Source organism: Wyeomyia smithii, chromosome 2 (genome assembly GCF_029784165.1).
Source record: "Wyeomyia smithii strain HCP4-BCI-WySm-NY-G18 chromosome 2, ASM2978416v1, whole genome shotgun sequence".
NCBI classification, from domain to species: Eukaryota; Metazoa; Arthropoda; class Insecta; order Diptera; family Culicidae; genus Wyeomyia; species Wyeomyia smithii.
In genome coordinates, this window is record NC_073695.1 from 1173697 (window position 1) to 1200260 (window position 26564).

At 37.9% G+C, this 26564-nt stretch overlaps 1 protein-coding gene across 5 annotated transcripts; it reads left to right on the forward strand.

Annotated features, from left to right (window-relative positions):
- The first annotated feature begins 2400 nt into the window (after nt 1-2400).
- Nucleotides 2401-25586, forward strand: LOC129723263 (juvenile hormone esterase-like). Of its 5 annotated transcripts, XM_055677380.1 has the most exons (8): nt 2414-2536; nt 4713-4862; nt 4985-5320; nt 5550-5699; nt 23346-23894; nt 23950-24300; nt 24369-24661; nt 25236-25586. In XM_055677380.1, the coding sequence occupies exons 3-8, from the start codon at nt 5045-5047 to the stop codon at nt 25411-25413; spliced, it is 1797 nt and encodes a 598-aa protein (XP_055533355.1). In that variant the 5' UTR covers nt 2414-2536; nt 4713-4862; nt 4985-5044; the 3' UTR covers nt 25414-25586. The 5 variants fall into 5 exon arrangements, with proteins under 5 accessions (XP_055533353.1, XP_055533356.1, XP_055533355.1 ...); XM_055677378.1 differs by lacking the exon at nt 4713-4862 and having other exon boundaries at nt 2401-2536; XM_055677381.1 differs by lacking the exon at nt 4713-4862 and having other exon boundaries at nt 2409-2471.
- Nucleotides 25587-26564: the final 978 nt, after the last annotated feature.

Sequence of the window (26564 nt, forward strand, 5' to 3'; positions counted from 1 at the left end):
CTACAAGAATCAGTTTGTTATCATCATTAACAATAAAATCAACATTGTTTTGGTTGAACTCTTTGATAAGAGTTCCCAATTGTTCCAATTTGATTGCAAACGCTTCAGACTGCATTTTTCCAAAGTAACTTGCGTTTTGTGTAGGGGAGAGGGGGGCACTTTTTCTATCTTGATTTTTAATATTTTTTTGTTAACGTTTAAAAAAATCTGATTCATCCTGGCTGTTACTTGGGCATCGGAGTATCATATAAGCGTGTTAGTAGTGTGCGTTGATGCGATTTCGATTGATTTATTTGAATTTTTCAAAATTGCTTTTTTGTCCGAATGTGCCCCGAGTGTGGGGTAGTTTCGGACAGTCCTGGGGCACATTCGGACAGTGTTGAGAAAAATTTTTAGATTAATGAAAATTTTGTGTTTTGCCACTCTTTATTCCATATTAGCAGAGACTGCGATCAGATGCTTCACAAATCTCGAAACTGATCCTTTTATTTTAAATTTAATTCATAAAATAAAAAACGAACAAACTGGCTATGAGAGGAAAAGGAGGATTTTCACGGCAATATTTGATTGGTTCAAAGTGCAATGGCATTCGTGATTGTCAGACAACAGAAAATTGGTTCAATTACGCTGCTTTCTGGAACCTTATTCAAGTGTTCCAGAACATTGAGAAACAATTTTCCAATCGCCTTGGCATACGGTATGTTAATCCATGTTTCAAATATTTCTCTAGAAATGTAAATACTTGTTGTTGTTGATTAGACGAGAAGCTCTCTGATTTTTTCGTGTTTTAGTTTTTGTTGATTTTTCAGACGACAGGTACTTTTTTCAATTCTGCAGGTATCAGAAGCGTGTCTCAAAGACATTGTTCCGTTAGAAACTCTTCCCAACTCATTTGCTCTATCGGTTTTCCTTTTGTAGTTCCGAACCATTTTTAGGACTCTCGAAATCGCTATTTGTTAATAAACAACAATCAAATACAAATTTTGTAAGTGTCCGAATGTGCCCCGTGAACGATGTCCGAATGAGCCCCACCACCATCCGAAGACAAATCTCAATTTTCTCTAATAAATAAGATCTTTGTTTCCCCGTTGTTATCACGTCTTTTCATTACATATTAATTACGAACTGGTGCACTTGAATTTCTAGATCTCTCACAAAGAAATTTGAGGAATACATACAACTTCAAGCTCAAACGGCTGAAAACATGAATGAAAAATGGCACTGTGTTGTTTTCGTAAGTAATAAACAACCAAGAGCTGTCAAACTATATGGTAGCTGTTGGTGGAAGGGCTGCCAGCTTACATATATTTTTTGTTTGGTTGAAAATTGCACCATTTGTATTTTTAAGCTCTGTCCGAAACTGCCCCCTTTCCCCTACTCCTTACTGCTCATAAACGCATACAAGTCACACGGCCAAAAACGTTCAAAATACAAAAACTTGAAACATGTATTTATCTGAGGTAATTACTATAAACAAAGGTCGCCTTTTAAGTGTTTTTTTTTTGCTGTTTTTTTTACGTGGATTCCGGAATTTACGAGTTTTTTTTACGCGGATTCCGGAATTCATGCGGTATTTTACGCGGTTTCTTTTTACGCGGCACGTATCCCCCGCATAAAAAGCGGCTTTAGTTTAATTCAATTTTCTATGATTTTCAATAAAATATTGTCACCTCTGAGCCTGTTTATTTGTAAGTTTTTTTTTCAAAAGTTTAGTAACAAACATAGCTTTTTTTGCGATTTTTTTATAGTATCTACACGTAATGTGAAGCAGTTTCTCAGGGTTATCTCAAAAGTGATGGAAAGTCACATGGGATTGTTATGCACACACATTCGCTGAGATCAGTTTATATCTCTAAAGTAAGAAAATTGTTTTTTTTTGTCGCTAAAGATTATTGTTGAAGTTATAAATCGTCTTAGTCTATATCGTAAGAGCGATAAGTTCCACCATATTTTCAAAGCGAATTGTTCTATCGCTTGGAAGTTTCACTTCGAAAATATGATTAAATTGACCGTTCAGTTCGTCAAAGAAATGTGATGAGATAAATATAGGTTAGTCACAAAAATGGAGTCTGAGTTTGGTTTCTATGAACCAAAATCAATCCGAATTCATCAAAATCACCGGAAATATAATCACCTTAAAAATAGAGCACGTTCCCACTAAATGTAAAAATATGTAATGTTTGCTGCAATCGAACATCAATTGCAGGGCAGTTCCTACCGTTCGCTCTGTACCAACCACAGTAGTGCAAATTTTTAACGGCTTTCTCAATGATCATCAGGCCGGATCTGGCTTGAGTTACATTCACCCATATACAGACGAAATGCATACGATGCAACGCTTAGTCCTGGTCGATCACGGTTTCGATATAAAAGACGCACGACGGGATGTTACCGGGTGCATAGCGCGATTGGGTCTCCACTTTATCGGCACCAATCCGCGCGCGTTTTTCGGCTTTACAGCGAGTTACCACGTGGGTGAAGTTTTGTGTTTCTGTGCTGAAGTGAATGAGTTATCTAGTGTGAAAGTGTACTTCCAGTGGGTGCCTAATTACCGTTCAATATTGATTAATGCTGACAGCTTTATCTTAACTAATGTTCTGGTTAACGAAAATCCATACTCCCGAAAGACACAGTCAGTGTTATAAATTTTGCTAACAATATTCCCGACTATTTACTCTCAGCTATTCATTCGATTTGTCACGGTTATCGGTTATTACACACGTGCTGCCTGTTTCTGCCAGCATTTGTTTGCTTCAATATTTATTTGATTAACTCACGTGAAAATACACAATACATTAGTGCCAGTGAATCATTGTTGCAAACAGTTGTGAATTAGGTCCCATAGATCGATATTTTATTTTGAACTAATAATAATTGTTTTGGAATGAAACTACATATTTCGCTTATAACTAGAATGCACTTGTTAGAACAAATTTACACAGAATAAAAAAGTATTAAAAACCATTTTTAAGAAAAGTCAGAAGCTTTTAGATTTTAATAATTGCAGTCATTGTGTTATTTCGACATTTTTAAAACTTTTCTAGCGTCAAAAAAATACACACGCGATACGCTAATTATCTTCTTCGGATCAAGCAACTCCCTGAAACCGGTTGCTACCCGCGCTAGTTTTTCTTCGAATGCTTTGCGGCATCCGATAAAACGAAACGACGCGTTCGGATTGATAAGATTCTACGTATACCGCGTGTGGCTGATATCGATTGCAGTCGCGCGGGATCCTGCCGTACACAAGCTCTTTGTTGCCGGTTACACGTGCTGGTCATTTGTGTACCGCCGTCGGTTGGCAAAAGGCGCTGCTGGCAGGCGATACCGTGAAACGGGGCGAATAGAAACAGTGGGGCGAATAGAAACAAAACTTCCGAACTTGAAAAATGCGATTTTAAGTCTTCGATTACATTTAAAAACCATGCAAAGAATATTTTCTTGGATAGTTCAATAGTAAACAAGTCCTGCAAACCCATTTTTGGATTAGCAGCACTACTGTCGGTTTGCTTAAAAAAATGCAAAATGGGGGCTCAAATTCTGAACGTTTCCGAGTACCAAAAAACTTTGTCTGTGGAAGCCATTCTGCTCCACTTGGAACTTGTTCGTGTGATATACTGGGTCGGTAGTTAAGCATTTCAAGTTTTTACGGTGAATTAAAGGATTGCGTAAGGTATTCATCACCACGTTACCTATGTTTCATGGAAAACTCGCGGTTCTCAAAATGACGGGGCGGATAGAAACAACGCCGTAGCGGCTATTTTTTGTACCAAAACATGTGGATTTGAGAAATGCTATAATGTTTTATATGTAAAATGATGTCTGGAACATGTTTTGTGCATTTTCAGCCCATCATGGTCAGGACTTACCAACAAAAAAGTCCAAAAACGTATTCGCTCCGCCTGTTGCTGTTGAGATTTTACGCAAAAAACTGTTTCCTTCTCAAGCGGTTACGAAATATAGAATCAACTACTCTGTGATAAATCGGATGTTACCTTTAGACTTCAATCCAGTAGACAACCACGCTAGTTTCCAAAAACGTGATGAAAGTCGGATTTTTCTGCTGCATAATGCTCGACATGGACTGACCCGAGAGATATGAATCAAGGTTTCAGTTCCACCAAGACAAAATGTTCCCGGATGTCGTGTCCTAGATGAAACACCGGAAGATGCCAGACCGGTGGAAATGCTTGACCCAACCCCGATTCTTTCTGTTCTTAAAAATGACTCTAATAGAACATATTCTTTCATAAGATAACAAACACAAAGTAATAAACCGAACATTTCCACTATTTTGATATTTTATATCGTTTTCTTGCCTCTTATATCAATAAATATGATGCAATTGTTCTGTTTTCTTCAAATTGAAACTAAAATTTTCTATCAGAACAAGGAAAACGTATTTTATTGGCGAGTGTTTCTATTCGCCCCATTGCGGGGTGAATAGAAACATGCAACATTTTTTTTTCAATAAAACAATGAATTACTTATTTTATCAAAATGGACGTTACACCCTTAATAAAGGGACATTATAGTATTTTTTGTACACTGCAAGATATATCGCAGACTGTTTCTATTCGCCCCGTTTCACGGTACTTTTCCTCCAGGCCAGGAGAGGACGTGTATGATTTAAAGCTAAGTGCCTCTTATAATTGCTGGCAATCAAAGAGCAGTGCGAATCAGATTTAACGAGAGACAATCCTGTGTTTTAGTCTATTGTAGTAAGTTCACTCCGGGCAAATTTGAGAGAGAGAGAGAAAACTTATGAGGGTTTTCATTCATAAAAACGGGCTTCTATTTGCTAAGTGCGCTCATTGGTATTACTGGTGGCGCTCTAGAATAATATTCAGTCGATACGCAGTGTAAGTAGACGGATTGGCACTCGATCGGGTAGACTTATGAATGTGGCGTGCAGAGAAATATGTGAAGTGAAGTGCTATTTACTAAAGATGTTAATCTAGATTAGTATTCCCGTAATCTGTAGGCGGTGTCGTGATTGGTGAAGAGATTTCAAAGCCTTACTGATAGTGCGGTTGTAGTGGAAATGTGGAAAATGTGCAGAATATCGTTAACCTTTATGGCGCTGTTTAGCTGTGAAGTGCAGGGCGTTACAAATGAAACGCTTCAGAGTGCAAAGCAGCCGATAGGATCTGACGTTAGCCCGTGGGATAATGCCAAGGAGTGCTCCTTACCGCTAGTGGTTTGTATTGCGGACGGTTGTTTGCGTGGTACGAGTATGGATGGCTTTTTGGGTGAACCGTTCGATGCATTTATTGGAATCCCGTACGCTAAGCCACCGGTCGGGAAATTACGATTTGCGGTAAGTGTTCAAATCGAACCATGTAATTATTTAGCGCGAAGCATCAGTCTGTGACTGCTGCTGGGTTTTTGTCTCATTGCGGCGAGTCAGCGTGTGGCCTTAGCTAAGGCTACACCTTTCCCACGAGTAAATATTGAATGCACTGTCGTGGAAATTGCCCTAATTGTGCAATACAATGTAAGTGCGTTTGCCTATAGATAACTTTTTCTCCATTCTGATTGTGTTACAGAATCCCGTACCGAACGATCGCTGGAAGGCAGGCACGATATATAATGCAACTGCGGAAAAACCGATGTGCACTCAGAAAAATGATCTCGTCCCGAACGCACAGGTCCAAGGAAATGAGGACTGTTTGTACCTAAATGTGTACCGACCGAAGGTACGTAATTGTTTTGCTTTGTCACTTATTTTAAGCTACGCTTAGGGCGTAAAAAAACGGTCCCAAATTTGTTCGTTGTATATTTTTATAATCAGATAACGGCAGCCAAGGTTGTCAAGTTGGTCACAAGTAGACGGTTTTGTTTTCGTACTCATATCAACCCATTTATGTTTGTCTGCCACGCGCCGGTAATAAAGCCTCTCTCCACGGGTGGCTAACTACGGGGCATTTCGCGCCGATAAGTGCGAGTTTGCCGGCGGCAGGGTGATTAATTACCGATTCCCGCACCGCACCGCGTCGCGTCGTGCTGATAGTTAATAAGTGCTTTTGGACCTTCGCTAGTGAGATCTACTGGCGTCTGGTTAATCTCCGTTTATACGGCGGATACACGTGCTGCCGCAATTGCCATTGTGCCTACGGGAACTCTAGGGACACGCGGTCTGTAATTTGATTTTTTCTAATCGATAGATAATGAGAAAAGGAAAAAACTCATCATGATCAGTTTTTCAATAAGGATAAGTCTCAACTGAAAATGCGTGTATGCGTGTAAAATATCATTCATTGGGCTGGTTTTATCTTTATTTTACAAGTGTAACAACAATGACCTGAATATATGAAACTAATCAGAGCAAGCTACGATCGCCAAGATCCCGTGTTTCGTAAAAGGATTTTTCACTGCAAAAAAATTATTTCAAAAAGAGACAAATACCACGGGACTCCCGATCTGGGGGACTCTCCAAGTTCTGGTCTGCAAGTCAGACATTCACGCACTTGAAGCCAGAATAACATGTTTTTTTCAGGCATAATTACGAAAAAAAAGTTTCGACATCGACTTCCTGGGACTTCGAAACTTTTTAGCTTGCAAACTTTCTCATCTCAAAAATTTCTAAGACTCAGTGATTTTTTTAGATATCCCATATCTTGACGTTTTATGCATTTGTAGGAAATCAGGCATAAAAAATCGATACTGAACACTTCAATTTCTTTCTTATTTTTATCGGTCGAAAAAGTTCAACTTTGACCGCTTTGATGTACCACTTACCCAAGTCCGATTGAGCTAAAATTTTGTATGAGGATATTGTTTGAGAATACGAAACTTTTGAGCTCTACTTATAAACGAAATTCGAAGGTCAAATATTTCACATACGTTCCATTAGCTCAAGCTCAACAATTTTCAAGCCCCAAAAAGTCACCAGATAACATCAGATCTTGAAGTTTCATGCATTTCTAAGACATTTGGCATAAAAAAATTAATATCGAAAATTTGACAATTAGGTGTAACTTCAACCGCTTTAAGGCATGTGTCCTCGAGGTTCGATTGAGCTGAAGCTATGCATGGGGACTTTTTTCGAGAAAACGAAACTTTTTAGCCCTACTTCTAAACGAAATTCGGAAAGTCGATTTCCATTGCCACACTAACACGGTGTCTCTGGTAGAAGAAACTTACTAAAAAAAAATACAGAAGGGTTGCATGCAAGGCCCCGACCGTAAGTTGACGTAGAACTACGTAAGATTTTTTTTTTTAAGGGGGGATTTGTTAGTAGCTTAAGTATTTATGATAAATATTAGTAAATAATGAGTATGTGTGTCCAATCACAAATGGTGACTTCTCAACACTGTTAAAAATTTGTAATTTTAATTGTTAGGATTTGTTGGCTTTTGCAATTAGGACTTATCATTCGATTTAAACCTACTTGTCAGAAAAGGGGAAGTAAACTTACAACTAACTTAATTGCTAACTTATTGGCTATAACGTGAGCTTATCGTAGCAATTGAGGATTGCAACGATTTTTGTCGAAAATTGTTAATAATTTTATTTGACATAGCTTCTAATGGTTCAACACTAGTAAGTCTATGTAATTCGAGTGTACCAAACCAAGGAGGACGCTTCAAAATCATTTTCAGAATTTTATTCTGAATCCTTTGGAGCGTTTTCTTCCTTGTTGAACAGCAACTTGACCAGATCGGTACAGCATAAAGCATTGCTGGTCTAAAAATTTGTTTGTAAATCAAAAGTTTATTCTTTAAACAAAGTTTAGAATTCCTGTTAATGAGAGGATATAAACATCTCGTATATTTGATGCACTTGGCTTGTATACTCTCAATGTGCTCTTTGAAAATAAGTTTTTTATCATAATTTAGTCTCAAGTACTTAACCTTGTCGGACCAACTTAAAATAACCCCATTCATCTTGACAACGTGATTATTGTTTGGCTTGAGGAAAGAAGCCCTAGGCTTATGCGGAAAAATTATCATTTGAGTTTTAGAAGCATTGGGAGAGATTTTCCACTTTTGCAAGTAGGAAGAAAAAATATCTAAACTTTTCTGCAATCGACTGCATATGACACGAAGACTTTTTCCTTTTACGGAAATGCTTGTGTCATCGCAGAACAATGACTTTGTGCATCCTGGAGGCAAATCAGGAAGATCTGAAGTGAATATGTTGTACAGGACTGGGCCCAAGACAGAACCTTGAGGTACACCTGCTCTGACAGGAAATCTATCAGATTTTGAATTCTGATAGACAACCTGCAGAGTTCGATCAGTAAGATAATTTTTAAAATTTTGATTAGGAAAATTGGAAAATTAAAAGTTTGCAATTTCGCAATCAAACCTTTATGCCAAACACTGTCGAATGCTTTTTCTATGTCTAAAAGAGCAGCTCCAGTGGAATAACCTTCAGATTTGTTAGCTCGTATCATATTAGTAACTCTGAGCAATTGATGAGTTGTGGAATGTCCATGGCGAAATCCAAACTGTTCATTTGCAAAAATTGAATTTTCGTTGATGTGTGACATCATTCTGTTAAGAATAATTCTCTCAAACAGTTTACTTATTGAAGAAAGCAAACTGATTGGTCGATAACTTGAAACTTCAGCTGGGTTCTTATCCGGTTTTAAAATGGGAATAATTTTTGCATTTTTCCATAATTTGGGAAAATATGCAATTTTGAAGCAGCAATTGAAAATTTTCACTAAAAATTCCATTGTGCTCTCAGGGAGATGTTTGATTAGTATATTAAAGATTCCATCGTCGCCAGGTGCTTTCATATTTTTGAAATTTTTAATAATTGATTTAATCTCATTCAAGTTAGTTTCAATTATTTCTGCAGGTAAAAAATTCTGGAAAGAAATTAAATCAAATTGACGTGTGACTTCATTTTCAATTGGACTCACAAAATTTAAATTTGAGTTATGAACACTCTCAAACTGCTGAGCAAGTCTTTGAGCCTTTTGTTCATTGGATACAAGAAAACGTTCACCATCTTTTAAAACTGGAATAGGCTTTGAAGGTTTCTTAAGAATCTTCGACAGCTTCCAAAATGGTTTTGAATATGGTTTCAATTTTTCAACTTTGATCTCAAAATTTTGATTTCTCAGAAGAGTAAATCTATGTTTAATCTCTTTCTGTAAATCTTTATAAATAGTTTTAAAAACAGGGTCGCGAGAACGTTGATATTGACGTCTGCGGACATTTTTCAAACGAATTAGAAGTTGAAGATTTTCGTCAATTATTGATGAATCAAATTTCACTTGAGCCTTTGGAACAGAATAATTCCTGGCATCAACAATTGCACATTTCAATGCTTCCAAAGCGGAATCAATATTCACTTCGTTTTGCAAATCAAGCTCATTATTGAAATTTCTCTCAATATGAGTTTTGTATCTTTCCCAATTAGCCTTGTTATGATTAAAAACAGAGCTCATAGGGTTTAAAACTGATTCATGTGATAAAGAAAAAGTTGTTGGAAGATGGTCAGAATCAAAGTCAGCATGTGTGATCAAATCACTACATACATGACTTTGATCTGTCAGCACCAAATCAATTGTTGAAGGGTTTCTTACAGAAGAAAAGCATGTAGGACTATTCGGAGACAAAATAGAATAGTATCCTGAAGAACAATCATTGAATAAAATTTTGCCATTGGAATTACTTTGAGAATTATTCCATGAACGATGTTTAGCGTTAAAATCGCCGATTATGAAAAATTTCGAACGATTTCTGGTGAGTTTTTGTAAATCACCTTTAAAATAATTTTTGAGCTCGCGTGTGCATTGAAATGGTAAATATGCTGCGGCAATAAATAAAATCCCAAGTTCAGTTTGAACTTCAATTCCCAAAGTTTCAATAACTTTCGTCTCAAGATGGGGAAGAGCACGATGTTTGATTCGGCGATGAATAACAATTGCAACTCCACCGCCGGAACCCTGAATCCTATCATATATATGAACCACGTAATTGGGATCATATTTTAATTTTATGTTAGGTTTCAAAAATGTTTCAGTAATAATTGCAATATGCACATTATTTACTGTTAAAAAGTTAAAAAGCTCATTCTCATTGGCCTTCAATGAGCGAGCATTCCAATTTAATATTTTAATTGTTTTATTTAAAATCATTGCTAAATTTCAAATTAGAAACAATTTTAACAGTAAAATTTGTGCCTATTTGAATGGCTTCAAACATTGATTTTGCCTGCAACATGGCGTTCATAAGATCGAACATTGCCTGTTGCAAAAAAGAAAGTTTACCTGCCGTAATAGGCCCCAGGCAGTGGACATTAGAAAAAATATTTTCGGCAGCAATACTAGCTGGAGTAATAGGTGTACAATTATTTTCTAGCGTGTTTTGCTTACCCATATTAGCGGTCTTTTTCGAACTACCAACACTAGGCGGTATAATGTTCGAACTACCTGTAACCTGTGCATAAGTTAAACGGGTATGCAAAGGAGTAGGTAAACTATGCGTCACTGGTACGCTTGGAGAATTTTGTTTTGAAGTTGGTTTTAATTGAGAAATTGAATTTTGTTTACCTTGCCTTGCCTTAACAATTGCTAAACGGACTGGGCATTGATAAAAATTTGACATATGGTTGCCGTTACAATTCGCACAGCGAAAATTTTTACTCTGTTTCACAGGACATGTGTCCTTTTTGTGAGAAGAGTCTCCACAATTAAGACATTTTTGGTCCATGTTACAGAATTTGGAACCATGGCCATAACGTTGGCAAGTACGGCATTGGGTGATATGCTTTTCACCTCCGCCATACTTCCTATAAATTTCCCACTTTACACGCACATTATACAATGCATGTGCTTTTTCAAAAAAATTTAAGTTGTTAACCTCATTGCGGTTAAAATGAAATAAATAATTAACAAGGGAAATTCCAGTTCTCTGACTGTTTTCGCCTCGTGATTTTTGTTTCATTAGAATTACTTGGGTAGGGGCTATGCCAAGTAATTCTGTTAAAGTAAGTTTGATCTCATCAACGGTTTGATCGTTGGTGAGACCTTTCAAGACAACCTTGAACGGCTTGGTGTTCTTGGTGTCATATGTAAAAAATTTGTACATCTTGTCAGTTAAATACTGAACAAGACGATCACGACCCTTTACTGAGTCGGCTAATAAGCGGCATTCACCTCTACGGCCAATTTGATAGGTAACTTTAACGTCAGAAACAAACGTTGAAAGTTCCTTTTTGAATATATTAAATTCAGAAGAAATAGTTACCACAATAGGTGTAACTTTCTCCTTTTTTAAAGATTTTATATTTTGTATAGTTTCATTATTAATAACTTCCATTTCACCAGCTTCTTGCTCAGGCAAAATATCAAAAGGATTGTCACTACAGACACTCGAAGTGTCAGAAAGAGATGCCTCTCTTCTCCTCCCCGCAGCGATGCGAGGTTTCTTTTTCCGTCCAGCCATTTCAGGTGATACGAAAAAAGTTAAAACAAATGTTAAATTCAAAAGTAGGTAGTCTTGAGAAAGACTGATGGGAAATAACTTTCAGGTAGTCTTTTAAAGACACACTGACAAAACACAAACTTTGAAGCTATAGGCAGTCAAAGACCAGTCCACAAGCAACCGAAAAAACGTCTGATCTGTAGGACAGTTCAAGACGCACTGAACTACGTAAGGTTGATTCTTACATTACTTGCATTGAATATTTTTGAAACTTAGTACAAAAGAGAACTTTTGCTTGTTTCTGAGATGACGAGTTTCATACTGATGTCCATGTCTTTACGTCGCAGAACGATCGATTTACATAAGGGAATGATGCTGTATTGATGAACCTATGCTCTTTACAGCGTTTGTGTGTTGTACCATGTTGTTATCAAACTCTATGCATATGTTCATACACATTGCTGTTTAATTCCTGAAACTTGTGTTCAAACAAATTTTGCTGCTTGGGTAATGAATAAACGAGAAAATATTAGCTTTTCCACTAAATATCTAATTTATCCTCGAAAGGACAATTTGTTGTTAAATTCAATGTGATGCTGAACGCATCTCAGTATTGTTACCGGCAGTGGAAATAAAGCATTCTTCTGAAAACATAGTGAAAAACAGTTTTATTAAGCAGACAGTATATGAAGTAAAGAGAGGGAAAATTAGCGAACTGAAAATATGATACAGATTTGGAAAAATATAAATATTAAACCCGCAACTTACGTGTTAACGGAAAAAGCCGTTGTTAAAAATAGAAATTAAGTTCGAAAAACAATTTTCACACTGAAAATTTGACGGCCCACAGACTTTGATTGCCTGCTTCATAATCATTTCAAGTACTGCTGTATCCGGTGCCCTAACAAAAAATATCCTAAAACAATATCACACGCTAGTCTGGGGGGCTAATGCAGGTCTCGATCAACTAGATTAGTTGAGAGAACTGCATATTGTAGGATAAGTACAACGATGGACCGTGCTCCAGTGCTGAGTCGAGAAAATTTCCAGCTCGAAAAGATCCTTGACCTGATCGGAAATCGAACCCGTTATCACAACCGCGTGGGAGAGCTAGCCGACCGACATCGTTAGCCACAGAATCGCGAAGACCACGTGCTGCTACCTGCTGCTACTTAATCAGGACAGTCCTAATCTTCATCTACTTGTGAGATGATAAGTTTGAGCAGAGACAGGCTCTTACATAGCCCAAAGAGTCGACCGTGAAGGGAGATCTAGCATTAAATGATTAATCAGAGGTCAGAGTCTAGCTTTCAACAAGGATTGACAATTTTCAATAGTACAATAGTTCGAATAATCGAATTACAATGTTCTGTATTTGGGCAGGTGCATGGATGATTTTTCAATCGTTTGCTGTAAAACGAAGTAAATCGATTGAAAACCAATCGAAAAATAGGCATATTTTCCCCTTTTGCGTTTTTAGATTCCGTATAACGGGGCGAATAGAAACAGTCTCCGTTATATTTTGCAGTGTACAAAAATACTTTAATGCTTAGAACAAATATAAAAGTTTTGAAACAAGGGTCTAGCCTTCCTCTATCAAAAGCGTAACTACCATTTTGATAAATAAATAATACATTCTTTTATTGAAAAAAAAAAATGCTGTGTGTTTCTATTCGCCTCGCAATGGGACGATTAGAAACATTCATCAGTCGACTGCGTTTTTCTTGCTCTTGATGAAAGATTCGAGTTTTATTTTGGAGAAAATTTGTATCATCTTTTTTGATATGAGATGCCGAAAACGTGATAAAGTATTTGAATATCGAAAATGTTCGGTTTATTACTTCATGTGTGACATCCTAATGTATGGCTATGGCCCAACACAGTCCTTTAGGAACAGATAACGGAAGGATTCGGGGTTCAGGGCTTTGTCAATTCATGTCAATCATCACGCAGCAAATAAATTTTTTTGACGTTGACTAACGTCTATATCGAAGTTAGGCGCCTGAATTTGAAAGTCTAGTAATTCAACCAGGGAAAAGTGGTCAGGTTTCGAGCGCTTATTTTTCAGTCATTTATAATGAAGTTTTCGAGGTTTTGGCATCAATCGATCAGTAATTCTTTTACGGTTAAATTTATGTAACAAAAACAAACTATTGTTTGAGATACACTATTGAAAAATTGGTAATTAATATCGATTGTCTAAATCATACCGCGCAGCCAAACACCTCCTCTCTTCCCAAGCACATTCGACACTAACGGATACAATCGATCTGACTTTGTTGTTATTGTTGTTGTCACTTTCTGTTTCCGATACTTCCTTGTCATTCTATTTTCTACTTAGCCCCTCCTTCTATTTAACTAACTGACGAAGCCTTGGTATCAAAGGTACCGTTCGAATATTTCCCCCCATCAGTAAACCGTACCGGTTACATACGGACGCTAGGTGTTAGCAGCTGAAAGGAGGAAAGACAAAATAGTACCGGTCATCTCGTGCTGGTTTCACCCGTAATGCTGGTGGCTGTTAGGGGCCATCCACATACCACGTGGACAGTTTTTTAACGATTTTAACCACCCCCCCGTGGACAACTGCCCATATAAATTCTAAAAATTTTGTATGGACCGTGGACATCACACAGACCCCCCCCCCCCCAAAGCTGTCCACGTGGTATGTGGTGGATGGCCCCTTAGTAGTACATGGCTACTGCAAAATACTAAAATGTCTGGAATTCTGGACGGACTAACCAGTAAACGAGAATAATCGGCACTACTATTTGTTTTAATGGAATATATTTGTTTTAATGGAATATAAGAATACGGTAGTCAACGTCATGCGGTCGTGTCTTGAATACCACCCTCCTACTATTGTCAAGTTTTTGGCTTATAGCTTTGTTGTCTTCTGGATTGAATTCTGATGGTACCTGAGTAAGGTGATTCCATATTTCGTGGCAGTTTTTTCTACGTAACATTCTTGTGGCTTGAATCAGGCGGAATGGGTCCATTTTTTACGCTTTTGGACCTTTCCGTTTGTAAGTCCTGGCGAAGATGAGCTGAGAATATACTAAACTTATTTCAGGCATCATTTTACATAAAAATTATGAAATTATGATTGCATTTCTCAAATCTGCTTGGTTTTGGATAAAAATTTTCTTGGTTTTTGGATAAAAATTGGTTTTGGATATAAATTGAGGGTGAAACTGGAAGTGGTTTGCAAATGGTGCTAGGTTTGATAGTGCTCAGACCCGGATTTAAAAAAAGGGGGGGGGGTGGAAGGGGGCAATTTTTTTTTTCAAGAAAAGAGGGCCAGTGGGTTCCCCGAAAATATCTGCCCTGGGCCCCCCAGCACCTCAATCCGGCTTATGCCTATGATTGTTTACATTCCTCTCACTTACCAAAGATCAGCTTAGTGCCAGTTCCTGAACAAATATAACATTAAACTTGACGTTATACGCTAGAAATTCTACATTTGGTTTCACTCAAAAAAGTTGATTGGAAAAATTTATTTGCAGAAAGAAAATATACTATTTTTTATTACCCTTTTTTGTATGGAGATAGGCGATGAAAAAACGCCAATTTGCCAAATCACTTCTCAAAGCGCTAACTTTTCTAACTTTTCATTCGACTCTTAAAATCGGTGGTGACGGCGAAAGTCCTGAACAGCGTTGCCACTAAGTTTTAAATAAAATCTGACAAAACGATATTAAAAAACCTGGCAAAAATCTGGTACTCATTTTTGAGTAAAATTCCTGGCAGAATTGAAGGTGATGACCTTTTTTTCGCTCTCGCTGGGTGTAGGGAGGTAAAGGCCAGTCACGGTCCATCTCGCAAAGATGACCTTCTGGCAACGTTGGTCCTGGGGAATAATGAAGTGCATCACAAAAACCGTGAAGGTGTCAAATTTTATGTTTATGTTTAATTTTATAAATTTTCACCACATTTGATTATTATTTTGTTAACTCACGAAGGCTCACAAGTCTTCGGTTGAAAATACAATTTTCAACCTTGCCTATCAATGTGTTGTTACCTTTCTTGTTCGTTTGGCTCAGATGTTGACAGTTCGTTCGGCTCGCAGCCTTCTCTCCGCCTATCTCTCCCTCTTAGTATTTCTACTATAGACCATCTCACCGAATCTCTTTAACCTCATTTTTCTGACAATAAGTGGTTACTTTGTTTACGTTTTGGCAGTGACGCAGGCAAGGGAGGGGGGATTAGGGTTCGACCCTCTAGAAAATTTGCTTCAATTTTTTTAATGGTGCTTACTACGGGAGTCACTTCACGGTGAAATATATTTCACTCTCACGCTCACTCCACTTTTTTAGACCTATTCCCGATTCCACCTCAAGTGAGGTGGCAAAAATCACCTCCGTGGAGTGAGATTGACAGTGAAGTGAAATTGAGAATAGGACAAGTGAAATAAGATTGTTTCCAGGTCAAAAATGTCTAAGTCCCAGACAGTCGTTTTTTCCCGTTTTTCTAGATAACACCAGATCTCGACGTGTTCTGCATTTCTAAGACATTCGACATGAAAAAAAATGTTTTTCCGGTATCGAAAATTTCCTGAACTAGTTTGCATTTTTTTCATCGGGCAAAAAAATGAAAAATTGACAGCTTTAAGGCACGGATCAAACTCTGATTCGCTTCGTTACTGAAGAATAAATCCAATATTTACCATTAGATCACAAATCAATCAACTTTAAGACTTATGGTATCTTCGTGGAATCATTTCACCGTTCAAAATGGTCGTGAAATAATTCCACGCGAAACGTCGCATTTTCCGTTCTCACTTCACTGATATGACACTCTAGCCATTTCTAAAATATTTGGCATAAACATTTTTTTCGATATCAAAAATCTTATGCTTTTTTATCGACCAAAAAAGTAAATCACAAACCGCTTCCGGCACGACTTCTGAATGTCCGACTGCAAAGGCAAAGTAATCTTTCAGACCTTTGTCAGGGATTTGTAGCACAAAATTCTCCGTACGTGTGGAGAATATTAAGACCCCCCGAATTCGAGTCTGTTGGTAGATTGATATTATTAAACAAATTCTTCTGAAACCCCGGAGAGAAACAATTTTCTTTTGCGATTTTCCTCTGTCCTTTTCTAGCTTTTTATTTCTTAGCTTAGAAAATTTTATCGCTATTCTTTTTTTATTGCCTACTCATTTTGCTACCATGCGGTCGTCGTTGTGTTTCCTGTGGAAAACAAGGTGTCTAGTATCAACACGTTATTCAGGCGAAAGAATGTCGGGAAAATATACCATTTCAGGCTTTACAACAGAAGGTTGCATTTGTGACTATACTTCTGGGGAAGAGGCTGTTTTGAGTTGATTCGAATGTTGTTTTCGAATTCATCGTTGACTGAACCACGCAGCGGTTGATTTAAACCACGCAGCGGTTGATTTAAAACCGGTGTCGCTAATGATAGCAGTAAAACACTTCATCTTCTAAGTTGTTCTCTCTCTTCAATATTTTCTCGCACTCATGTTCCTACTGCAACGCAACCCGCATTGAGGATGAGTGATGTGAGTGTGCCAAATTATTGTTTTTTTAAACCCGTTTTGTAACATGATAGCAATCGATTTAGGTTTCTCCCCGTCTCTATCTTCAATACTTTCAAAATTCACATTTTTGCCTTTCTCCTAGAAAGGTATAGCAATCACTTGCAAAACCGAAAGTATAAAAGTGCTCCAAAGGGCCGAATGGCATATATCACTCGACTCAGCTCGACGAGCTGAGCATTTTCTGTATGTGTGTGTGTGTGTGTATGTGGGTGTGTGTGTGTGTATGTGCAGATTTTTATTCTCACTCACTTTTCTCAGAGATGGCTGGACCGATTTTCATGAAATTAATTGCAAATGAAAGGTCTTGTTGTCCCAAAGGACCCTATTAAATTTTATTGTAATCGGATTTTTAGTTTAGAGGTTATGTATCAAAATGTAAAAATCATGAAATATCATTATCTCGAAAACTACACAACTGAACGGGCTACTTGAAAAACCCTTAACTTTTGAATTTTATGAAGATTGAACTTGTGGTTCTAAAGTTATGTAAAGAAACGTGTTCTGAAGACTGTTTAATTTCACTCATGTTTCTCAGAGATGGCTGAACCGATTCTCATAAAATCAGTGTCAAATGAAAAGTCCAGTTGCCCCATAAGACCCTATTAATTTGTTTTGCAATCGGACTATTACTTTGCCTGTTTTCTTTAAAAATGTGAAACCCAGCTATGAAAAGGAACATATTCGGAAGACTACTTGAACTTACTCACTTTTCTCAGAGATGACTGACCCGATTTCCACAAAATTAGTGTTAAATTCAAAGTCTAGCTGCCTCATAATACCCTATTGAATTTTACTGTAATCGGACTGTAACTTCGTTTGTAATGTACCGAAATGTGAAAATCACGAAACATCATTATCTCAGAAACTACATAACCGATTTGATTAATATTATTATCAGATGAGCAGGCTAGTTAAGGGTTAACTGATGAATTATGATTGATCACGTGGTTTCAAATTTTGGCTGCCCTATACGTTCTCATATCATTTCATTTTATTATAATCGAACTTAAGCAAACGTTATGTATTAAATTGTTATTAAAACAACGAAAGTCTATTATCTCAAAGATTACATGACTTATTTGAACATAACTAGTGCCATACGAACGAGTCATCTCTCAAACTTACAAATAACAAACTTCATAACAATTTGATATGTGGCTCAAAAGTTATGGAAAGACAAGAAATTCAAATTTCAATAGGAAAGCTATACCTGGTTAGATCGATATATGTGGCCTCAACATAATTTAAATGTAGTATCGTACTATTTGAATTTTTCAAATTGATTGATTCCTCGCGATGTGTTTAAAGTCTGCAAATGCACGACGAATCGGCCATAGGATATGATCAAAGTCGAAAGACAAATCGTTTGAAATGATTGGTCTTATCGAAATGACAACGTCCTCGACTTTTGGCTTCTGTACATCGCCCTAATTCTGAATATATTCATATTAGGTGGTATTCGGTCATTTTCACCAAATTTTCTGGCATCAATCTGACACCGGAAATACTCATATTGGGAGGTTTTTAGTTATTTTGGTTGTTTTCCAGAAACTAACAGTGGTCGCCTTTGAATTCAAAATGGTGTCAAGGGTCAATGTTTGGTTTCTATATATCATCTCAATTACGGGAATATCCATATTGAGTATTGTTCGGTCATTTTCGACTGTTTCCTAGAAGTTGCCATTTAGCAATTCAAAATGGTGCCTGAGGTCAATTGTTAGCTCATTGCATCATTCTGGTTCCAGAGATACGCATATTGGATGGTATTTGGTTATTTTTAGCTGTTTTTCACAAACCGGAAGTCGCCGTCTTGGATTTCAAAATGGTATTTAAGATAATTTCTGGCCTCTGAGCGTCATTCTGGTTGAAGAAAGTCGCCAACCTAGAATCCAAAATGGGGTCTGTGGTCGATTACAGCTGCTGTGTATCATTCTAGACCCGGAGATATTCATGTTAGACGGAAATCGGCCATTTTTAGCTGTTTCCCAGAAACCAGAAGTTGCCATTACATAATTCATAATGGTGTCTGAGGTTAGCTTCTTGCATTGTTGTCGCCATCTTAGAATTCAAAATGGTATCTGTGGTCGATTTGAACTACTGTGTATCATTTTAGATCCGGATATTATTATATTGGGTGGAAATCGGCCATTTTTGGCTGTTTTCCAGAAACCGGATGCTGCCATCTTACAATCCAAAATGCTGGCTGAGGTCGATTATGGAACATATTTCTTACCTCTAAAAGCATTCTCATACCAAATTTGGTTGAATTTTCTGGATTGGTTCATGAGCTGTGCGAAATTTGTGTTTCATTTGTATGGGACCCCTCCATTATAGAAAAAGGAGGGGTGTCAAACCATTATGCACTCTATCATTATACCTCTAAAAATATTCACCTGCCAAATTTGGTTCCTTTTAGTTGTTTAGTTCTCCAGATGTGCAGAAATTTGTGTTTAATGTATGGCACCCCTCTCTTCCAAAAGCAGGAGGGGTGTCAAAGCATTATGAACATATTATTTACCACTAAAAACATGTACCTGCCAAATTTGGTGCCATTTAGTTGATTAGTTCTCGATATGTGCAGAAATTTGTGTTTCATTTGTATGGAACCCCTCCCTTTCAGAAAAGGGAGGAGCGTCCAACTATTATAGACATATTTGTTACTCCTTAAAACATCCACATGCCAAATTCGGTTTTACCTGCTTGATTTGTTCTTGAGTTGTGCAGCAATTTATGTTTCATTTGTATGGGACCCCTCCCTTCCAGAAGAGGGAGAGGTCTCCAACTATCATAGGATCCTTTACTGGCACCAAAAACCCCCACACACAAATTTTCACGTCGATCGGTTCGGTAGTTTTTGAGCCAATTTGGATCAGACAGACAGACAGACAGACCGGACTGCATTTTTATATGTATAGATAACAACATCAATTTTTCTTGAACCTGAAGAGTGAATAAACATTAATTGGATCGAAGCGTTCATGTAAATCTATTTTTTTACCACAATAGATCAAACAATGGTCGCAGTGGTTCAGTCTTCTACAAAAAATCTATTTTTACAAATAATAAGTTTGATTGAGAAAGGCTGGATCTGACCGCTAGGTGGATTAATTTAGGTTTTTTCATTACTCATCGTGAATAATATTTTTTCAAGAGATTTTATCTTCACTAAAGCATAGGTATTTTTGTACTATCCGAGGATGCCATTGAAAAGCTATAGAACACAAGTTAGCTATGTTTTAGTTAAATGTATTATTGAAAAACAGTTTTACGCGGACAAATGTGCTGCACGGAATTATCCGCAGGTACGGTTTCAAAGCATTTTTCTCAGAAAGGCATCAACAATCCATCAGATTCAAAACGAGGAAAATCAAAAGAAAAGGATTGACTGTTTCAATTTGACGGAGTTTCACAGGACTCGGTAATAGTTAATGCGTCACCTGTGTTAACGCTATTTTATGTTTGCTGCGGTGAAGCAAGCATAAAATAGCGTTTCCAAAGGGAACGCATTATTTATTTCTGAGACTTGTGCATTTAAAAATTAGAAGTGGTGGCTCGAAGACGGCCATTTTTGGCTTTCAACCTTTTTCAACATTTCACCTGAAGGTTTCCCCTTTCATATACCATAATTGGAATATTCTATCGGCTGGCTTAGAACATTTTATTTCAGACATTTGGACATTTGGAAAAAATACTGGCTAATATTATGCTACAAGTTATATAAGGTAATTTATACATGTATTGCATTACTTTCACGCAATTTCTTCAAAAGAAAAATAGCAAGTATACTTAATAGTAACCTTTTGATTTTTGTTGTATAGAACCAGCAACCATTGATCTTGGGCAGTTGCGTAGCCACAAGGCTACAGAGTCCGCTTTGTCAAGCGGATGGTCGTGGGTTGGAATCTTAGTAGTATAAGACCATTCGATGTCAAAAAGGACTTTCAAGCATGGGTTCATTCTCAGGCTCCCCATCAGTTACCCTTCCTTTACTCTGAAATCTACAATAGATTTGCGTGACTTCCTCTTAAAAATAAGTCCCTCTTTATCAATAAAACTGGCCAGAAGGACGCACGATGAAACTTCTCCAGGGAATTGTAATTGGTGATATTTGGCAGAAGGAAGGAGGCTTGGTATAGAAGAACAGTAAGCGTGTAAAAGGAAGGGTAGTACATTACACACAAGCTCTGCTAATTATTATTATTACAGTTGAATCGCTTTATAGCGACATCGCAAGGGACCGTCGTTATAGAGAAATGTCGCGATAAAACGAATAATTTTTATGAATATAGAGCAAAAGGGATCATTGAGATTGTCGCTATAGAGAGATTTGTCGCTAGATAAATTGTCGTAATAGAGGGATTCGACTGTATTATTATTCTATTATAATAGAAGTTCGGGTGATAGCAGACACCCGGGCATATCTCACAATCGATCTGGTCGCAGTGAGGAAGTCCATACAGGAAAAAAAAACCATTGATCTTTTGTAGCATTTTCCGAACGTTTTGCAGTCTTCCGCACGTTTTTTTTATTATGCAGTGCAGTGTCACCTATTGTAAAGATACCTGCTATATTCTAAACTAGGGGTTCATTAATAGCCTAATTGCCTTCCTCCGGATTTACTATTCTCTTATTGTTTTACTGACCTTATATAAAACTATCTTGCTAGTCGTTGAGCGATAAAACGTGCTATGATCCAAGAAATTATTCAGATCAGTGCTTTTCATTCTGAGGAGAAGTCTTGTGGAGTTGTCTGAGGCCGGTGATAGAGTAAGCGCAGATCAAAATACAGTTCTAAGTAGAGTTGCACGTTCAGCCAACGGCAAGGCGAATCGCTTCGGGTTGAGAATCAATTCAAGCCTAAAGGTGGCTTCGCATAGGTCACACTTTTCAAGTTTCTAAATGTACAGTGAGCATACTGAATTACAGAAAAATCGAAATAATATTTTCTCGGTCTTTTAGCTCTTGAGTTGGTCTAAAAATTTATCGTTAGATTTAGGACTCAGCTCTGTTGATAAGAGAAAAATTGCTTCAAAATAACAATTTTGTCGAAGAAAGAGGCGAATATCCTATAATGTAACCTAGATAGAAACTTATAAATAACAATAATAATTTTCAGCATATTTTTTACTCAAAATTTTCAAGGGGTCTTTTTTACCCCACTTAATCTTTTCAAAAAAAAATCTGATATGCAAAACTTTGTTTTGTTGTACAATAAATAAACCCTGAATGTTTCAGTACAATCGGAAAATCCTGATAATTCTTCATGGTCCTCTAACATATTATTTTACTAGCTTCACTAGCTTTTCAGTTACAAAAATAATCTCAAAATAGAACTCCCGCTAGATTCGAGAAAACAATTACATGTAAATCATCTTCACTTTAAAAATCGATATTTTTGTCAGCTGATTTAACTTGTTTCAATGATCTTCATTGCATCATGGTTCCTGTAACTTTCTTTTCTTTTGCCACTTAAACCGTCATTCCCTCTTTCATAAAAGTATGAACTCTAAAGGTCTTACTTCATTATTATGGAAATTTGATACCTGTAGTCAGTTCCTTTAAGCTTTATTTCAGCCAAAAGTTCAAGCTAATAAATATGTGCTATCACTGGATATCCAACCTAGAACTCCTAATCACCACGCGGTTCTGAAATGATACTTAAAGTTGCATTATCGAACCAGAATAAACTACCTGTTACGCCACATATATTCTAGTGCTATTTTTATACGATTATAATGCTGGTACCTAGTGAGTTCAACGTGCTTGCTGAAAAATAACATCCATAATCGTTTAATCAAGCGGAAAAAGTGATGAGTACTAGTATGAGAAATTACCGCACAAGCATAGAAAAATAATAATCGTCACTTGTGTGGGATCGTTAACATGGTGCTCAAGCTGATCAATGCAAATGTGAGCGAACATTTTTACACCCTCTCGCGCGCAGAACTCGTTCTCGCACAATCCACATTTTCTGGGCGGGTCAATAATCGACAGTCTGTTTGCTATTATTGCTATGCCTATCAATAAATCAAAAGCGAATGCAAACACCATCGCACAGCTCATATTGCAACATTATAAATTAAATTGATTTATTTTCACGCTTCATGTTCAACTCTGGCGTTTCCAGGACTCTGATTTCTCAAGTTGCAAATGAATTACCGCAATTTTCCCATACCAAACCGTTTTCTTCCGCTACAAGAAGTTCAAGCAATGATTCGTGCATAATGACACTACAAATGTCTATTTGTCGAATGGAAAACACACTGCCATCGGAGCGAATCGGAAACTTTATTAACCTTGCATGTTCAAACATCGTACGCCGTGTCATGTTCTTAAGCAAGATTAATTAATTGATTGTAGAGGAAAGTTGATGATTATTTTTCGGTACATATTTGCAGGGTCAAAACAACACCAAGGCTGCTCTACCGGTGATGGTGTACATTCACGGCGGAGGATTCTTCTCGGGCGGTGCCAGTCCTTCGATTCTCGGTCCGGAGTACTTTATGGACACGCGGCGAATGATTTTGGTCACCCTACAGTATAGGCTTGGGGTGTTCGGTTTTCTGTCCACCGGAGACGCTCAGGCACCGGGTAACTTCGGACTGAAAGATCAGGTTATGGCATTGCAATGGGTGCGCAAGAATATTGCCGGCTTTGGGGGCAATCCGGAGCTGGTGACTATTTTCGGACAGAGCGCAGGCGGTGCTTCGATACAGATGCATATGATAAGCCGTATGAGCGAGGGACTTTTCGCGAGAGCTATCATGATGAGTGGCAGCGCGATTGCACCCTGGAGCTTTCCAACCGCGAAACCACTGGATCTAGCTATCCGACAAGCGGAAGCGGTCGGAGTGCCGTGTGCGCGGAATCTCTCATCCAAGCAGATTGTTGATTCGTTACGCGATGCAGATGCAAATGCGCTATCGAAAAGCATTGATGAGCTTAAGGTTAACACAACCAGATAAAGTAAAAACACAATTTAACAATGTTTCCTTTTTTCAGTTTTGGTCTATTGACCCCCTCACTCTGTACCGGCCGGTGGTGGAGTCCGCCAGCTGGTCGGACCAGGCTTTTCTAGTGGAGGATCCTCGAGTGTCGTGGCGGAAGGGCAATTATCAGCAATTGCCGTGGATGGCCAGTTTCGTACCGAATGAGGGCGCCGTTCGTTCAATCGCCATCACATCGAATGAGCAATTGCTCAAAGAACTAAACGCTAATATTAGCTATCTACTGCCGATGCTGCTAGAAAAAGAACCCTCCGAGGAGCTGATGCAAATACTGACGAAGCGCTTTTTCAACGATACTCTCGAGGGGCCTTTGATTACCGAAAAAAATGCCTTCCGTTTGATGGATGTAAGTCGAGCGCACGAATGAAACAGTTTTAATTAGAAGCGAAATGACTTCAACCTGTTCACTTTCAGCTGTACACAGAGGCGGGATTTGCCTACCCAATTCAATCGTCCGTGAAGGAGCACGTAAAGTTCGCCAACGTCAAGCGGGCTCCGGTCAGTGTTTACAAGTTTAGCTTCAAGGGTCGCTACTCCTATTCGCTTTACTATACCTTCACGCAGCAGGACTACGGTGTGGTGCACTGCGACGATTTAATCTACCTCTTCCGGGCGCCGCTGCTATTCCAGGATTTTCCCCCCGATTCGAAGGAGGCACAGATGTCGAACAACTTAGTTAATTTTTTCATCGATTTCGCCATCAACGGGTAAGAAGTTGCTCGCTGACTGAGCCGTTAAAGTTTTAATGAGATTTCTGAAAAGGGACGCCGCTGCCCGGGTACGAAATTAGCTTATCCTGTCACCAGCGTTCCGAAACGGATGTCGATGGGAACGGCGCTGTGTGCAAGCGAAGTGAAGAAAGAAGCACCAATCTTGCTGCTTGAGAAGCTTGTCTAGTTTCTGGCGGAAGATGGTAGATTTATTGCCGGGAACAATGAAGCGTGAAGTGATTTCTAAAGATTTCCGTTTTTTTCTTGTTATCGGAAGTTTGAAAATGGCATAGCGCGTGACTATTTTGAGAAACAATATGCTCGTATTATTGCGATTATTTCAACGTGACTGCATAGTGAAATTAGAATAACAATTTCAAACTGTTCAAGTGTCGCAAATATCGTTCAATTTGAGCCAATTTTGTTCTTCTGCTGCCATTTCACAAATTACCAAACTTCTAGTAGGACGGTCTTCCAGCAGCAGTTCTTTCCATTATTTCACATTACCCGCCAGCAAAGTGGCAACGAGATAAAACTCAATTTGGTTGCTTTTAACTTTCCCCTTTTCCAGAGTGGCAACTGAGCTGAAGCCTTACCGGCAGTGTGAGAACGACAACGAGGTGCATCATTCGATGGTATGTGATGTACTCGAGTTCACCAATTCGGTCGATGCTGGGAAGGCCTTCGATGTGCGTGTCTTCAACGGGCAGAACGAAGATTTGTTCGCGTTTTGGAACAAATTTTACTGAGTGGAATGCACGACCCGCTGGGTTGAATTAAGTTAAGTTAGGAGGTGACTAAGAAACATTGTGATAGTTGGAAAATAGTATTGTAAGAAGTGTTTAGAAAGAAAGCAATTTATTTTTGTTAAAAAGCGAATATGTTGTTGAATTTTGTTAATATTTTTGGTACTGATATTTTTTTACTAAAATAAAATAGAAATTCTTAACACACAATCTCATCGTAGTTTGATGGAATTTTCTCATTAGGGTCAAGCAATGATGAACAAGCCCTACAGTTTTATTAATTCAGTACAGTCGTATAATCAAAGCAACGATGTAGAATGCGCCTGATAGGCAGACTTCCGTTGACTCGTTGATACTGTTTTCTTTGAAGCATAGACCGATTCATTTAGTATCACTATTAATATGTCATGGTAGTCTTGCATCTTTATTATTTCGAAAATTTTGATTTAATAACTTGATTTCAAACCTGCGAAAGAAGCATCTATATCCACCTCCATATAACCAAGCGAAGATCATGGTTACCGACCCGTGGTGGAACCTCGGTCGTAAGCTGACAGGGAAAGGGAAGGGGAGGGGGCTAACTCGGAGGTAAGCCCAAGCTTTCTGAACGTCTGTTTCCCAGGTTAAGGGCGCACACTGTTAACACTGTGAAAAACAAATTTTACTTTTTTCATTTTTAAAATAAAAATTCACTTTGTTCGGCAAAGTTGTAGCATATTCTATAATAATCAACTTTGTTAAAAACACCATACTTCTATCTACCTATTTAAATTGTTGCTATAGAAAAAATAACAATTTCATTAAAGAAATTTTATTTTTGGCTCTTATATTTCTTTGGTTGCTGTCGAACTTCAAAAAAATGCACTCTTTTACTAACACATACCTTCAAAATGTGCAAATATCTGCAGACTACACGATTTTTATATTGGAATATAAGTGAAACATAATTCAATCCAGATATAGGCATTTGTCTCTCACCTTCTTCTGTTCCTCTGCAATCAAACTAGTGCATTATTGTAATAAAAATCTTCAATAACTAAAAGAAGATAAGAGATAAAAAGAAGCTTTCTTACCTCCGCACATCCAGTCTTCTTGGATTTCAAGGCAGCGTATGATACAGTCGATCGAGACCAGCTGTGGCAAATAATGCGCGA